The sequence below is a fragment of the Aptenodytes patagonicus genome, chromosome 11, assembly GCF_965638725.1.
Source record: "Aptenodytes patagonicus chromosome 11, bAptPat1.pri.cur, whole genome shotgun sequence".
Lineage (NCBI taxonomy): Eukaryota > Metazoa > Chordata > Aves > Sphenisciformes > Spheniscidae > Aptenodytes > Aptenodytes patagonicus.
Genome location: NC_134959.1, coordinates 18,327,871 through 18,344,982, shown reverse-complemented (window position 1 = coordinate 18,344,982; position 17,112 = coordinate 18,327,871). Strand labels below are relative to the sequence as shown.

The following is a 17,112-nucleotide window of genomic DNA, read 5'->3' as shown; positions in this document are numbered from 1 at the left end:
GTAGCAGTGGAAGGCAGATAACTGAGGGTATGAAGCGAAACGGAAGCTGTGCAGCGCTTCAGAGGCCCGGGCAAAGGGTTTGCATTTGAAACGCTGAAGAACAGGAAACCGCAGAAGGGTTTTAGAAACTGAGCCAGTGGCTTGGCCAGAATAATAGCGTTATTAACTGGCTGAAGATTTGAAAGTGGCATTTTGAGGACAGGAAGATAGGAGAAGGTTACAATAATTGAGACAAAGTGATAACTTTAGCATAGCATTTTTGCTCATAGCTTAGGAACAAAAAAAATCCACCCCGTATTCATTGATTTTTAATTTTCTCTGTAACTTTTAAACTTGAGATAGCACGGATTTTGTTGTCATCTTCTAAACCTTGACACATTACTTGGAAGTTTGGTATAGCATTTCTGTAATTGTTCTACTGGGCTCAGAAAAAGTCTAATTACAAACAAAAACTAACTCCTGAGTTCTGTTGTTATTTTGCCGCTTCTCTGCAGCAGCTTTTTGGAGGTAAATTTTGTGTGTACACGTGTGTGTCCGGTTACCTATCCATTAACACGCTGTGTGTGCACCTGCCCGGCGGTAGTATGTGTTACTGACTTAAAAAAGGAAGAAGGCCCAGCTGAACTGCTCTGTAAACCCTCAGGGGGTAGGGGCCCGCTGAGGGACGGCGACGGCGGCCCGCGGCTGACGAACCCCTCACCGGCCGGCGGTCGGAGTTCCCGCCTCGTGCACGCGCCGCCCGCTCCAGCGTTGTGGCGGGCCCCGAGCCGGCGCGGGGGCGCGCGCCCGCCGGAGGGCTGCTGGGGCCCCTCCTCCTCCTCCTCCTCCCCCTCCCGCAGCGGCCCTCGCGGGCGCGGCCCGCCCCTCTCGCACCGCCGGCGTTCTGCGCGCGCGGCGCCACGCCGCTGGCCTACGGCCGCGGCCATCTCCCGGCGCGTGCTTCAGCGAACGCCGATTTATCGCGCGGAGGGGAAGCTCGTCCCCGCTGCTGCCGGCGGGCACGTCTCCCCGGGGCGCCGCTCCGCACCGCCGGCCGACGAGAGAGAGTCGCGGCTCCCCGCTCCGGCCCCGGCGCTTTCTTCCCGCTGAGGGAGCGAGGGCTGCGCCCCCGCCCGCCCCGAGACGGACGGGCACCCGGGCCCAGGGCGGAGCCCTCAGCGGCCGCCCGCCCCGCGCCGTGACGCGGGAAGCGCCCGCCTTACTGCATCACGGGGAGGGCGGTGGCTGTGATTGGCTGGCTGGGTCGCCGCCACCGCCCCGCCCCGCCCCGCGGAGCCGTCCCGGAAGAACCGGGCGGCGATTGGCCGAGGGAAAGGCCGTGTCCGGATGTGCGATGCCGAGGGGCGGGCTTTAAATGGGGCAGTGGCGGGGGTAGAGGGGGAGCGGCGGCGGCGGCTGGCGGGGCCTGGGCTGCGCGTGAGGCGGAGCGGCGGGAGCCTTGGCGCGGGTGAGCGAGCGCGCGCGCGCCTGACTGACTGCGGCGGCATGACAGCGCCGGGCCCGGCCCAGCTCTGCCCTGCCCTGCCTTCCCGGGCGTAACGCCGACGGTGGTCGCGGGGAGACGGTCCCCGCCGACACGGGAGGGCGGCGGACGGCCCCGGCCGCGCTGAGGGGCGGCCGCGGCGGCGGGTCGTCTGTCTGTGCCCCGCGGGGCCGTCACCTGCCGCCGGGAGGGGCCGGACCGGCGCGGGCGGCGCCCGTCCGTTCGCCCCGTGAGCAGCTGCCGCCGCCGCGCAGAGTGTCAGCCGGCGCGGACAGCCCTGTTCCTCGCGGGGGAACCGGCCCGGCGCCGCCCGCCGCGTGAGGCACCCCGCGGCCCCTTTCCCCCAGGGACCGCGCGGCGGGGGCGAGCGCCAGGGCTCGGGGCGGCTTCTCGGGGCCCTGGGGCGGCTGCCGTCGAGGCTGGGGCCCGGCGGGCCTCCCTCCACGCCCCTCCAAGCGGCGTCGCTCCGCGGTGCCGGGCACAGCCGCGGCCTCGACCTGAAATACCGCCGGGACTGACAGGGGAGGCTTTGCCCTGCTCCGGTCTCAGGGCTTTGCAGAACTATTTTCTTTCCTCCTGTGACCCACCGGTTCTCCTGCAGCTGACAGGCCCCTCTGGAAACCCAGCTGTCCAGTGAAACTTGGCAGGTCATCCCCTCGTGTCTTTTAAACTGTTAGCTGTTGTGTAAGAGCTGGTTTCGTCGGTGTAGATTATGATTTCCTTGAGAAGTGTGTCAGAGGATTGGAGTCATAGCAGCAGGTGTTGGTGTGAAAGGTGTAATCCGTCTGGGGAGGAAGAGTTGGCAAACAGGCTTGACTGGTCAGTGTTCCTCTCCACTGCCAGCATTCCTCCAGCGGCTCCCTTGTTGTCCAGTAGGTTACGGTGTGGGCTAGTGAAGTCCTTGGGTCCTAGGGACATCAGGTATAGGTTTGCCAAGAAGAAATCGGTTCTGGTGTAAACTGACAGTTACAGTCGCTGGACAATTGTGTAATGTTGTTGTTCTCTAGTGCTCTGCCTAATCAATTCTGTTTATTCTCAGGTGTAGGAGTGGTTCCATTCCCTTTTGAGTAGGGAACAAACTGCATTAAAAAAAAGATATTTATATGCACTATAAATATATGTTTGTCTATAAGTTTTTTTTCTTCTTGAGGAATCGTTTATGTTTCCAGAAAATATTTAGAAAAGTGCTCTGTTACAGGCAGATGAAGTTTCTGTTGAATTGGTGTTGTATTTAATCCAATGATTCTGCTGATGACAGGGAAAAAGTATGACACATGATATGACAGTAGGTATAAATAGTAAAAGTAATCCATTAATGAGACTACCTAGTGTAGAGAAGGAAAAGGTGCAAAAGCAAATTACTTAAAATTTTGGTTGTCATTAGTGATAACTTTAGGTTTTTTGAAGTATTTTAGAGTGATGATGAAGTACTGCATGAGTTTGCGCTTGCTCTGACTGCTCTCATGTATTGTGTACCTCAGCGCTGGTGAACATTGACATAAGGTTATGCTTGGCAGCAGGTGGCTTTCTTGGTCCAGGTGTGATGGAACCTTAGTAATGCAGTGCTGTATAGAAGTTAGAAGGCCTTTCCAAGAAGCAGCATTTGAAATAATGTTTCTTCACAAGTTTGTGTTCTTTTTTTTTTTAATTGCTGTTGTACTAGAAGAAAACCACTAGAGAAAAAGATATCTATAAAAAGCCCATGGGAGGAGCACTGCTTAGGAGTGTTGCTGTTACTTTCTATTCTCAAAGTAGGAGAAATTAGTAGAACGTATTACTGAGCGACACGCTATTAAGCCTCTTCTTAAGTGAGTGTCATGGTTTAACCCCAGCCAGCAACCAAGCCCCACGCAGCTGCTCGCTCACTCCCCTCTGGTGGGTTGGGGGAGAGAATCAGAAGGGTAAAAGCGAGAAAACTCGTGGGCTGAGGTAAAGACAGTTTAATAGGTAAAGCAGAAGCCGCACACGCAAGCAAAGCAAAACAAGGAATTCATTCACTCCTTCCCATGGGCAGGCAGGTGTTCAGCCATCTCCAGGAAAGCAGGGCTACATCATGTGTGACAGTGACTTCGGAAGACAAACGCCATCACTCCGAACGTCCCCCCCTTCCTCCTTCTTCCCCCAGCTTTATCTGCTGAGCATGACATCATATGGTGTGGAATATCCCTTTGGTCATTTGGGGTCAGCTGTCCCGGCTGTGTCCCCTCCCAACCCCTTGTGCACCCCCAGCCTGCTTGCTGGTGGGGTGGGGTGGGAAGCAGAAGAGGCCTCGACTTTGTGTAAGCACTGCTCAGCAGTAACGAAAACATCCCTGTGTTCTCAACACTGTTTCCAGCACAAATCCAAAACAGAGCCCCATACCAGCTACTATAAAGAAAATTAACTCCATCCCAGCCAAAACCAGGACAGTGAGGCACTGTGAATGATGAGAATGTGAAAGGAGACAGGCTGATGATTTTGAGTGTATTTATTTCCTTTTCATAAAATGAGGAGAGTGTATTGGGTTATTTTGGGAAGCTGATGGTTTCAGTAGTTACAGCACCGTAAGCTGCTGTAATGGTAGGTACCTTGTAGTGGACACTGTAGCCCCGTGTAAGATTGAATGACTAAACTGCCTAGAAATTCCACTTAATGATACTGGAACTTGGCTCTCCGTGTCTGCTGCAGACCTTCTGCATAGTGAGGATAAACATTCTAACTTAAATGTGCTGTTACTTGTTTTTTTGGTTTTTTTTTAATTGTGATTGATGTGGGTAGTAAACTGTGAGGTGAAGGCACTAGAGAGCATAAGCAGTTGCAGATAAGTTTCCCGTACTGAAATCATTCTCCCCTCCCATGTAGCAGAGCTAGAAGGATTGGGTGTGAGTTGGAATAAACAAAGTCTAAAACACCTTGAAAGGCTTTTTAAATGACCCTTCTCTGGGAAGCTGGTACTTGTGAGGTTATTAGTTTTCCATCATAAAAAGTATTTTAACAGGTGAGTGAGACTGGAGACAGTTTAACAATAAGTCTAGGACAACACCATGTATCACTTATTACTGGCGGGCAACTGGATAAAAGATCTCTGTGCAGGAGAATCTCTGTAGTTTAACTAGAGCTAAAATAATGTTTTATTTGGAGATATAAACCATTCTTAATAGCCTGTAAATAGGCATCTCTAATGAAAAGCTTTTCAACGAAGCTGGAAGTGTACTGAGATGCATAGCTGCTTTCTGAAAGGTGGAGTCAGTGACTGAACTCCATCTAGCACCAGTTGTCAAGCTTCTAGGGCAGTTCCCTGTTTCACTGGTAATAGGTTAGGCTGGTTTTTATGTACATGCCTCATTCTTTGTCCTGCTCAGCTCCTGTATCTCATATCTCTGGTTCTGGAATAATGCGATTTATATTACCTAGTCTTAAAAAAACACCAGCCGAAATCGAACAAACAAAGAAAAAAATCCTACCCAAACCCCATAATCACTCCAGATCCCAGCTAATTGTCTTCCAACCTGTACGTCAGCTTCCAGCACTTTTCTCCCTTGTCAAAGTCGTAGCTCTCAGGTGCTCTCTTTGTGCGTCAGTTCCTCCTCCCTCTGGTTACACTGAAGTTTCCCGAGGAAAGGTCTTGTACCTTCCTAGCCTAGACAGGAGATGGGGGAAAAGTGACAACATGTTCTCACTGCTATCACAGGGCATGCCCCAGTGCAGTAGCCATGCTTTGATTTTCTGTTTTCAGTGGCTCAGAATGATGTGAGACTTTCTGGCTGCTGAAGAGGAAAAATATCTGGAGGAATCATGTTTACTGGAATGTTTGAGATTATTTTGGGGTGGGGAAATTAATTAATTTTCATCACTTTTCTGAATGGTGTTTGCATTTTTTGAATGCTTGGCTGCTATATAGTCTAGAAGGATACTTATGATATCAATGTTTCTTCTAAAAATTTACCATTGCTAGACTTCCTTTGGATAAATCGCCTGGCTTTTTTTTTTTTCTTCTTTTAACAAGATTGGCATTTATTTTCCTTTTAGGAAGATTTTTGATCATAATGTTACCATTTTCTTGATAAACTAATCAAAGGGTGAACAGGTGGTGCCTTGCTTACTGTAGAAAAACTTAGTGTTGACCACAATAGAAGCCTGTGCCATTCTCTCTTTCTCTGACATGCTACGAATTGCCTTGGTCAATGTTGTACAACTTCCTATGAAAGAAATTGAGTGAAGTGAATTGCCTCAAACCTTTAGTTAATGTAGCCAGAAATGGGGGGGCAGGGAGGGGAAGGGAAAGTAGGAGAACTGGAGGAAATAGGCTGTGCCAGACAAGGGGTGCTGTAGGTGAGAGGTCTTGCACAAACAATAGCAAGGCTTAAAAAAAAAAAAAAAAAAAAAAGAGAGAGAAAACCAAGGACATATTCAGTAGATGACACACTGAAATGCCAAACACTGCTGAAGTCTTTGTTATTGAACTGCTGATCTAAAGAGCACTAAGCCTTAGTGCTCATAGTAAAATGATTAAATAAGCTACAGAAAAACTTCTGTGTTCTGTGGCTTTGTCTGTTCCTGGTGGTGTTCCAATGCAGATGAAAACAAAATGACACATACATGATGCAAACTCAATGGGAGGATCATCTCTTTCACCGGGAATGACAGAGATTTTTTCAAACTGGAGTGCTTCAGAAACATGCAAAGTCAGCAGTGCATGCTAGGGGCAACACTTAACCGTAACTACAAGAGTAAGCCATTGTAGTACTGTCCAGTGCTGGACTTGAATGGTGAAGTGATAACTTTTTAATATTTGCATGTGTAGAAGATCTTTCTTGACTGTGCCAGGCCGATGACGGTCTGTTTTTCCAATTGGCAAGACGAAACATGGAATGCAGAACCTAGAGTGTCTTTCTAGCAGAAAGAAGGCAGGAATTCACGCACAAAAATGATTTCATAGACAACTATGTTATTGTCCTGGAGTCTAAAACATAATAAAGCTTTGGCAGTTCTAACTATTGTCAGTCTTAACTACAAGAAATTTTCTTCTGAAGTTACAGAGGTATAAAGCTGGCTGCAAAATTAGATCTGAATCCTATTTATATATTGAGTCCTGTTTATCTGTTAGAATGCATATTCATTCTGTGTATTTTTAGGGTGTAAACCAGAGAGGCCTGAGGACACTCTGAAGACACTGAAAAGTTGCAGTCTGTTATTTGGAATACACGTTATGAACCCTTTCTGGAGCATGTCTACAAGTTCTGTGCGCAAGGTAGATATTTAATGAATGAATGCCATAAGGTGTTAACGTGCATTGAGGGGCAGTAGCAGTGCTGGAAAAGACCATCAGACGATCTACAAATACAGTTGGAGTGTGTGTTTTAATCCCGAGGATTGCGATCATCTTCAATGAAAGTGTAAGCTAGCTTTGAGCTGTATTAACTGGAATGTGACTGTGGATGGAGTCTACTCCAGAATTTGTCGACTTTTCTTATCTGAAGCATCTTTAAGTAGGAAAGATGGAACAAACTTGTTCAAATGGTTCAAACACTTGTTTCTTAGGACATTTGTTTACTGTCTTACATATAGACCTTAGCCAGGTATTGCATGTGCAGCAGGTGTTGACAAAACTGCGCCTCCATAATGCTATTGCTACTTTAGATTGTGTGTATAAAAGCATGATAGTTCTAGGGTTAATTGCGTCTCAGGTGTTCAGTGCAAGGGTAAATTATATAACTTTGTTGATGATGCTTGTGACGTAGGTATTGTTACTAGTCCAAGTCTCAAGCGCTTTGAAACACTATAGCCTAAATCACACCTTCAGTCACCACAACTCGCCTAATCTCAAGTCTGTAGCCTGCAGGTTTGTCTTGGCAATCTATAGAATGATTTTGAGGCCTGTATGTAGTACAGTCTTGTCTAGCAGTGTAGCAGTGACCAATTAAGTAGAAAAGTTTTTTGGTTTGGTTTTTTTTTTTTTCCTTTTTTAAGAAAAGACAGCATAGGCATAAAAAGGTTGCTATAGCAAAACTGTTTAAACTGGGCTTGATATCACTGTCAAACAGTGATTATCCTGTGGTGGGAATGGGCTATATGGTCAGCTCCCAGTGGGATGTTGGTGTCTTAAGCACAGGCAGGAAGTGAAATACACAAAGTTTTCTGTAGAAAGTTCTTATTTCATCTCAGCTTTACTACACTACTTTTAAAGACACTTTGAAGTCTAGAACGTGAGGATGCTTGTCAGTGGAAATGATTTATCTTGATGCACTGTGTGCTAGAAATAGATTGACTTCTAAGCTGATGTTACATACTGTCTGGTTCCAGTTTCTAAATAAATGTAAGCCGCCTTAAGCATTTGTCCTAATCTGTAGATTTCTTATCCAACATTGATTACTTTTGTACATGGCAGGGGGGTTGGACTAGATGACCTTTAAAGGTCCCTTCCAACCCAAACTAATCTATGATTTTATGACTGCAGGCTAGGTTTGAGTGAATAAAAGTCTATTTAAAAACAAAACCCAAAGAGACACCATCCCCAACCCCCAAGCAATAGAACACCGAAACCCAAAATATGTTTCAGTGGCCAAACTTGCAATTAGCAAGGTTGGGTTTAAACCTGTGTTAAAATATGTTCATATGCTAAATGTTTATGAAATATGGCCTGTAATCTCGTGGTTCTTTTTTATCTAACAGAGACCTGAGGCTGAAGAGAAAACTTTGAGTGGAGAGCTGCGAACCAGTCCTCTACGAGCCTCTACAAAGAAACAGTTGCCTTCTATTCCAAAGAATGCTGTGCCAATAACTAAGCCTGCTTCACCTGCCACATCATCCCAGTCGACAAATGGAACACATGCTTCTTATGGGCCTTTTTATTTGGAGTATTCCCTCCTTGCAGAATTGTAGGTTTTCACTTTTTTGTCTTTTTTAGGTCACTGGGCTTATGCTTCAGTGGGAAAAAAAACATGCAGGGATCTGGTTCTTGCACGGTGTCTTTGCCTTAGTCCTTGAAGAAGGCAGTAAACTTAAGTTCCACACAAAAACGTTGTTTTTCTGGAGCAGCAGCCTCAATTTCCTGAGGTAGCAGTGGAGAGGAAAATGAGATGAGATTTTAAGGGTGTGTTTAGATGTGATTCTCTGAATTATTATATTTCTCAGTCTTCAAGTAAACACACTTCGGGTTTAGGCATCCTGACTAGTTAGCTTAATAGCTTTTTGGTCAGAAATACTGAATTTTTGAAACTAGTATTAAAATAGAAGCAAGCAGATGTCTAGTGGGAAGATGGTTATGAATGTATGGTACTGTCTAATGGAGTTAGGATGTGGGAGCTTCCTTCAGTCGTTACATGGAACACTTGAACGCTGCCTGGTATGGCTTATTAAATGGATATTAGGAAGACTATATTCTTTCCTGTCTTTCAGTGATACTTACCATGAAACTTATGAGGGAGGAGTTAGTGCGATTTAAATAGCTTTCTTTGGATCAGTTGCATTTGATCCAGTCTAGTGATTTGTAGACTGCTGTGGGAGCATAAAAATCTCTATTTGTCTGCAAAACTTTCTAGGTATATAAAGTTACATAAACTGTTTTGTGTTACAAAACTGAAGGGACTTCCTCTGTAACAGACATACTGGATTCTCAAGTATGTAGTGCCTTTTGGAATGAAATCCCTGGAGTCCTTACGCAACACTAAGTCTCAGTTCTTGCATTTAACCATTAAATTGAAACTGAGAACTCTCAAAACATGAACTTTTTTTTTTCGGGGAACTGACCCTGACTTCTTAATTCAAGAAAGATGTTTTTCTTCTGCAGCATGCAAAAATATATTGGTATCGCAATGTAAACTCCTCTAGCTTAACAAAGTCATTATTAGGGATATAATAATGAATATTATGGAAATCGTAAGCAGAGAACTGTTAATATTTTGCCTTAAGATTATTGTTTATTTGTGCAAGCATGTGGAGTTCAATTTAATGGGCCTATATGCCAAGTAACTGAAAAAGCTATGAAGTGAATAATTTTGTTTATCATTTATAGTGTTCAGTAGAATCTGCATACCATATAACTACAGCTGGTTAAACTTACTAGCAACTTCTTGTGTTCATTGATTTGAAAAATAGTAAAAGTAGCACATTTTGCCCCGGTAGTACTGTTGATTATCAAATGGACTTTCCTAATAGGCAAAGGGAGAGGGAGAAACTCTTTTCATAATGCACTGGTCATTGATGACTGAAGATCGTGACTGGATTATCATCACAAGAAGTGAAATAGCAAATAAGTGCAAGTTTGGGAAAATTACTTGGTCCATCCTGTTAATGAGATGCCTGGAATCACTTGATCCGGATCTCTAATATACCCTGCTTCTTGACTGTCCTTTTTATTCTCTGTTACTTTGTTTTGTCAGTTGCCAGTGTAATTTCTGTTTGACCTGCAGCATAGTCTCATCTAAAACTGGAAAACTACTTGTTTAAAATTGAAGTTAAAGCTTTGGTCACACTTCAGAATTAACTACAATTGACTGCAAATCTGCATTCAAAGTTACTTAATTGCATTTCTTTTTTTCTTTACTTTGAAACTGGGGATTTAGTAGATAAGTGGAAATTTCAGCACTGACATGCATTAAATGCATCTACTGGGGGAAGAATTTATTTCTACTTCTCTACTTACAGTTTTATCAGGAGAAATAATGTTTCCTGTTAGTAACTCTTTAAGTGGAGGGGCAGGAAACGCAGGAGTGAAAGAATATGGTTTCACTAGTTTTCTGCCACCTCCTTCTGTGAGCAATCTGCCCTTGGGAATTGATTGTAAGTTTGTGAAGAAGTCCCCTGTTAAGCTATTGGTAGTACGTTCTGGGTTTACTGTTGTCAGCTTGCTGTAGATTTAGTGTAGTTGTGGAGCTGTTCTAAATACTGATTCTAATTGCAGTACCTTGGTTGTAAAGCAGAAATTGCCAGGTGTCTATGTGCAGCCATCTTACCGATCAGCATTAAGTAAGTTGAAACTTAACTTTTAATTTTTTTTGTGTATATATATTTTTAAATTCTTTCACTCAAGCAAACTTTCTTACTTGCAGTGTGGTTTGGTGTAATATTCATAAGAAATGGGCTCTACCAGGATGGCGTGTTTAAATTTACTGTCTATATTCCTGATAATTACCCAGATGGAGACTGCCCGGTAAGTGGCTGTGTGTGTCTCGGGTTTTTCTTGTTTTCTGGTGTTTTAAGTATGACTTTTTGTTAAAGCTAATATACCAATTAGCTTCTCATTTCCTTGAACTAGTTTTGTTCAGTTGGCTGGGCTCATTTGCGATGTCTTGTACGTATTTCCTAACATCTGTGGAGGAATCGTGTTACTCTGATTACTGAGGCTGGTGCAGAGTGAACTTCCTGAGGTTAGATGCATTCGAGTATTAAGTAATCAACCAGTTCTTTACCTCAAATCTTGATCTGCTACTTCCTTGGCAAGGAAGTTTATGTTGAAACGCTTAAAGAAGTATCCAGATTCTGAGTAGTGATATAATGGAACATAAAATCCAGGCACCTGTGCTGTGCTTGCTGTAGTACTACAGGATTCCTTGCCTGTCTCTTCTAAATTACATTGAAACAAAGAACTAAAAGAACTTGAGGAGAAAGTTGGTGAAACAAAGGGAGAGTGAGATAGGTAGTATGGTGTTACCTTCCATCTCTGCTTTCTCTTTTTCTCTTTAGGGAAAAGTATCCAAGTTATTACATTAATTAAAAAATTAAAAAATAACAATCTTGTGGCAATCCGACTCTCTAGAGCAGAGCAGCCGGCCCTCTTGGACAAACTTCTTTAAGAGGAAGACTGGGGGACAGGTGTATGTAACTGCTGTAGCTGAGAACGAGTTGCTATGTCAGGAAGCTGTCTGCTTGGTGTCAAGTTTTGTGTAAAGCTGTCATCTTTAAAAGGACAGAACTAGTAGGAAACAGTTTCTTTCAAAGATTAGGCTTGAGTATCTCTCATACAGCCATCATTCTTTTGCTAGCTTAGGGCTTTAAAACCTTCCTGTTGAAACTAAGTTTTCTTTTAGAAGAATGCACGAACACCAGAGGAAACTAGCTGTCCAGAACTGAAGACACCATGGTGTCACTGCACAATTTACTTAAAAATGTGTAGGGTAAAAAAAGTGTTGATTGTAGCTCAGGTATGTAAAAAGCTTTCAGTCACAAATAGCTAAACCAGAAAAACTCCTTTAATCTGATCTTATCTGATGATATTACCTGTGTTGGCACTACTGCTTGTGCAGTTAGCTGGATTAGTTTCCTGATTTAGTGATAAGCATGTGAGAGAGGACAAGATCCTGCATGTAACATGGGTGTGTTGGGTTACAGTTTCACAGCTGGTATAAATCACTTCAGGTTGCTTTCTTTTAATACAGTAACAATTAATTAGTATTTGGAAGCAACATCTGACTGACCTTCACCCAGTGGTTTTAACATTAGGACTGAAGTTGTCATAATGAATTTCTTTTCTAATGCAGCGCTTGGTTTTTGATCTGCCTGTCTTCCATCCGCTAGTAGATCCTTTATCTGGTGAACTGGATGTGAAAAGAGCATTTGCAAAATGGAGGTTAGTGGTAACATATTGATGTATAATTTGAAAGAAGTTTGTTCCTTTCTTCATTGTGTTTTGTTCTTCTTAGGCGAAATCATAATCACATATGGCAAGTATTAATGTATGCTCGCAGAGTCTTCTACAAGATTGATACAACTAGTCCTCTGAACCCTGAGGCTGCAGTGCTGTAAGTATCTTCCATGCATATGGACATGGTCTCGTGAGAGATTTTTGCGTAGACTTGCGGAAACAAGAGATTTGTAAAATTGTTTATCAGTTCATGGTCTCTACCTCTAGAGCTGGTTGCACTAGCAACTGAAGTTGAGGCTTTGCCAAGTCTGTCTGTGCTTCTAGAGCAAACCGGTGCCTCCTTGCAATTACTTAACATTACTTACTTTCTTGCAGGTATGAAAAAGATATTCAGTTGTTCAAAAGTAAAGTGGTGGACAGTGTCAAACTATGCAGCAGTCATTTATTTGATCAGCCTAAAATAGAGGATCCCTATGCAATCATGTAAGTACCATGAGCAAATTCACCATGTCCTAACATTTCGAGAACAAGTTTTGGTGTAGTTGTTGATTTGAAGCCTTTCTCTGCCAGGCTGACTGACCTGGTTTTTTTTCTTACATTTATAGCAATACTTCGAATATTCCTACCCTCATTTCCTTCTGTTTAGTATTGAATCTTAAATGTAATCAGACACTTGTGTTTGCTGGTTTTTCACTAAGCAACCAAGACTTAAAAAAAAAAAAACCTCAACAAAGCCCCAAAACCACCCCACCTCCCTCAAGTAGAGATACCCATGGAGTAAATATTGCTTTCGCGCTTTCCTGAATTCAATTTGCATGACTGTAGCTTTGATTATACTTTTAAGCTTGACTGCATGGGGGATGGAACAGTCAGCTCCATAGTGAATATGAGTAGTATTTCATGTAACACCTGCTGAATTGCTGAATTCTCATTGCAAACAAAAATGAAAACCTAACTATTTCTTGTTGAAAAGATCCATGACAATGAGAATTAACTTAGTGAATTAGTTCTTAACTGTATGTTTTAACACTGAAAACTCAGACTTGTAGTTTACTTGAAATCCAAGAGACTAAACCAAGGAAAATTGCTGCTTTCTGCTCTGTCTGTGCTGTAGTTTGCAAAAATGCAAGGTAAGAGATAACTATACTTTCTTCATAGTTTTTCTCCATGGAATCCAGCTATACATGATGAAGCTAGAGAGAAGATGTTGACTCAGAAGGTATGTGCAGAGTCCAGATTCTCACTATAGTAAGGGTTTATTGCCTGATAAGGGAAGAAAGGTTCTCTGTCTCTTTGTGGTGAACATGTACTAGACAGACCTTATTCCACCCCTCTTTTGGATCAGCAGGCATGCTGAAACTGGTCTCCTAAACTAAGCGGTTATGTCACTGTTCCAACTTCAGTGTGTTAAGCAATTAATCATTTAGCCAGCTGGAAAGCTTTGTTAGTACAATTGTTGGCACGCTTGGCAGATTTTTTTTGTTTAGGGATGGAAGGGAGGGAAGAAGGGGAAAGAAGAGATTTGCGGACTGCCTATTAGCTTGCTCTGCACTTGTCGTGACCATTGCCACTTCTGCATAACCTGACAGTCCCCAACTTCTTTGTTCTCTTCTGTTGAGAGATCTTTCATTACTGAATCAAAGCTTCAGGGCTTTCTTCTCATTCCAAACTTTTTGAAGCAGGACAAGCAGAGTGAGTACCTTGCTCACATCTCTAATGCTGCTGATTTCTAATAAGACAGCTAATGGAAGAGTGCTTAGAGTTACTTCTATCACAAAGCACTCTTACTGATATAGTAAGAATGTGTTGGTTCGTATAGCTTTCACCTGAGCAACACCTTTTGTTTTGAGGGAGGGGGGTGTTTTTGTTTTGTTAGTTATTTCTTTACACCTGACAAGAGCTGGCACACAGCAATTCTGAGTCTGTGCTGAGTGGCATGAAAAGTCAATCCACTTGCAGTGCCTAGGGATTCTGAAATGGTGGCTGGTATCTTTGCTGGACTGGCAAGGAAATGCACTCTGAATGTTTTAGTTACCGACTCGAGCTCCTTGCACTAGAGCTGTGGTGTAGTTTGCTGCTTTTTTGTAATAAAAAAATTAAAAAATTAATTTTTTTTTTTGGTCAGTCCAAACTTCAGTCTTCCTCACTGCAAGCTTTAACTCCTGTTCTTGCGTGTCTTCTGGCATGAATGAGATTTTTACATTGATCTTAATACAATACGCTGCCTGTAAGCTCAGTGTAGCAATGTTCCCACCTGCCAGAGTCCCAGTAGGGCTTGAGGTGAGGTGGCCTTTCTCCAGCCTTAGAACACACAGGAAAATATTTTGATCAGATTCTGACTTCTTGATGTTCTTATAAAAACTGAAAAAATACTTTTGACTTCCCCACACCCCCCTTCTCCTTCATTCTCCACCTCCTCCTTTCTTATCCTTTAAATCAAAGACCTAAAGAGAAAGAAGAACAGGTTGAGGTGCTTGAAATGGAAGGGATATGATATTGTCTCAGAGACTGATAGCAAACGTGATACCAGTGATGACTTTTCTTTTGTCCTTTTTCTTTGGAAATGCACGTTAATTTCTTTTTAAGTGAAAACTAACATCTCCAGTAACTATTGCATGTATGGTACTTCAGTTGCTGGAGTAGTTTGTTGATAGCAGGAATGGCCAAACTTCTCGTGCCTTAGGAGATTTGTTCCAAAATGTCAGTGTAGCCGAGAACGTTCTTTTCCTTCCCTCTAAAAGGAAGTTCCCTAATCATGTATCCTGTCTTTCCTTTCTTCTGCAACCCTGGATCCTTGTTTATTACTCGTGTAATTCCTGTGCCTTGGGAAACAACTAGGCCATTCTAGAACTGTAGCCCAGGAAAGGCTGTGATGTCCCAGTTCCCTGCTGAGCACGTGGCTTTTACTAGTGATGTCCTGTGTGCAGCACATGATAGGCAGGTGCTACTCTGCCAGGCTCAAGCCTAACTGATCCCTCTTGTTTGCTGTTGTCTGATGTGTTACGGCAGTTCTGTCACGCAGTGTCACCTTTTACACAAAACATGGGGAGGGACAGAAGAAGTGCAGGTTCAGTTTTCTTGCTGACTTAATTTACTTTGTCATACTATGGGAAGCCTTTTGCCTGACAAAGTCTATTCACATAATTATCCCTTTCTAGAACTTGATGCGTCATTCCAGGTTTGATGTAGTTGGCATACAGATGATCTGATGAGCCTATAGCAATGTGGAGGCAGGGCTAGTTCCTGGTATGCAAAAAACCTGCAAGCTAGTCTGTTTCTTTGACCTGCTAGAGTTAGGTATCCAATTTACTAGTCTTAAACTACTTTAAGTCTACAGATGCTCAAAGTTGCACCTTTCTCCCTCAACTTGAAGCTTTTTTTTTTGTCTTCTAAATTGCAATAGTCAGTCTCAAATGTTCATTGCATTGGGTTGGGTAGAAATAGCTACTGTCCAAGCATTTAACAGTGATAAATGCTCAGGAAGGGAAGGACCATCATTGGAAAGCATTAAGAAACTACATGGTATAGCAAAGGTATCAGTTGCTACTTTGCTATGTTAATTTGCGTTCAGAAGCCTTCCGTGGCATGGAGTGCTCCTCCACAGTATGCCCAGCATCACAAGGTAGTATGTTACAGTTCTAACGTCAGGATTAGACAGAAATGTTTTGATTTGGATTGACACTTCTTTCTGTAGAACAGAGATATTTGGCAAATAGCAGTGCGGTGGTGGTGGGCCACAGCCTTCAAGCAAAAGGCACTATTCCAAGAGTATCTTTTCATCTTTATGGTGTGATGGGGTAGCAGCACATGAACTAAGTCGTTAAAACTCCCCTGTAGCATCAGGGTGGTTCTACAGGTGCCACACACGTTCACAGAAATTAAACCGATAGCCATTTTACTGTTCCTCTTCGAGGAGAGGAAACGATGCTAGCCTCTTTTATGGTTGTATTTGCCAAAGGTAAAATGGACGGGGAGGGACTTAAGAGGCTTTGGAGTATCTAATAATTCTGACTTTAACTTTCTTCTACCTAGAAGAAGCCAGAAGATCAGCACTGCAAAAGCATGCATGTTTCTGGCCTGTCATGGGTAAAGCCTGGCTCAGTTCAGCCTTTCAGCAAAGAAGAGAAGACGATGCCTACTTAGCTCTTCTGGACTGTGGTGCACAAAACACTTTCTGTGGGTGGAGGGAATATAATGGAGGGAGAAACAGCAAAGCAGCGGTTTCCTTCTTGACTACGGATTAGTAAAAACCGAACGGTAGCAGTGACTCCAGTAAACCTGTTCAATGGATTACTGACTCTTAACGTTTTACATATGCATTAGGTTTTAAAGGCTTGCCTGGAGTTCGGAAGTCTCTCTTGAACACTGCAGTACTTCTACCTGAAGACTGTCTAGGGTGGGTAATTCCTCAGGGCTCTGAAATGCCTGGAGGTTTTGGGTTGGTTTTTAAGCTTTTATTTTTTTCCCTCCAGGAATAGCAATTTTTTAAAAAAATCTTAAATTACTGGCAGAAATATTAGCATTGGAAATATGATGCCAGAGGTAAGCTGTGTTCATGTAAACTAATATAGCAGAGTTAAACACTATATTTAATGGTTTTAAATACTTTGGTTTCTATTGTAAATATATTAGGATTTGAAATTGTAAATAGATGGTTCATTGACTCCATTTAGCACTTTCAGAGGTAAAGCTGGGGATGATGTATGATGTATTATTGATTTGTAAATGGATATTGTCACTAAAGCGCACATTAGTCTGACAGGGTAAAAGCAGAATGTCAGGCTTGTTAGACTTTTATTACATAAACACTGAAATCAAGCTTTTAATGGTGGTCTCTTGAGCTAATAAAATCTTAGAGGATTTTAGATTCCCTAGGTGTCTAGGGGATTACTTAGGATAGCTTGACTAATGTGTGTTAATAGTGACATCTTAAAATAAAAAGAAACCGTGATCTAGCTTTTGTCCCTCTGTTTGTCTATGTTGTAGACATTTAGCAAAGACTGGAACCGGAGTGGAAGCACCTGGCTACATATGTACTTGCCTGCATGTGTATTCAGGATGTTGTTAA

General features: G+C 43.1%; 1 protein-coding gene across 2 annotated transcripts; it reads left to right on the top strand.

Moving 5' to 3' along the window:
- Positions 1 to 1,386: 1,386 nt before the first annotated feature.
- AKTIP (AKT interacting protein) lies at positions 1,387 to 16,999 on the top strand. Of its 2 annotated transcripts, XM_076349309.1 has the most exons (10): positions 1,387 to 1,447; positions 6,598 to 6,713; positions 8,135 to 8,340; positions 10,365 to 10,429; positions 10,513 to 10,613; positions 11,941 to 12,029; positions 12,103 to 12,201; positions 12,420 to 12,527; positions 13,203 to 13,263; positions 16,077 to 16,999. In XM_076349309.1, the coding sequence occupies exons 2-10, from the start codon at positions 6,672 to 6,674 to the stop codon at positions 16,185 to 16,187; spliced, it is 882 nt and encodes a 293-aa protein (XP_076205424.1). In that variant the 5' UTR covers positions 1,387 to 1,447; positions 6,598 to 6,671; the 3' UTR covers positions 16,188 to 16,999. The 2 variants fall into 2 exon arrangements, with proteins under 2 accessions (XP_076205424.1, XP_076205423.1); XM_076349308.1 differs by lacking the exon at positions 1,387 to 1,447 and having other exon boundaries at positions 6,602 to 6,713; positions 16,080 to 16,999.
- Positions 17,000 to 17,112: the final 113 nt, after the last annotated feature.

Excerpts from the sequence above, each read along its gene's own strand:
- AKTIP (XM_076349309.1), top strand. The coding sequence starts at position 6,672 with ATGAACCCTTTCTGGAGCATGTCTACAAGTTCTGTGCGCAAG. Across the intron at positions 12,202-12,419 it reads AACCCTGAGGCTGCAGTGCT|GTATGAAAAAGATATTCAGT; the intron begins GTAAGTATCTTC and ends ACTTTCTTGCAG. Across the intron at positions 12,528-13,202 it reads GAGGATCCCTATGCAATCAT|TTTTTCTCCATGGAATCCAG; the intron begins GTAAGTACCATG and ends CTTTCTTCATAG.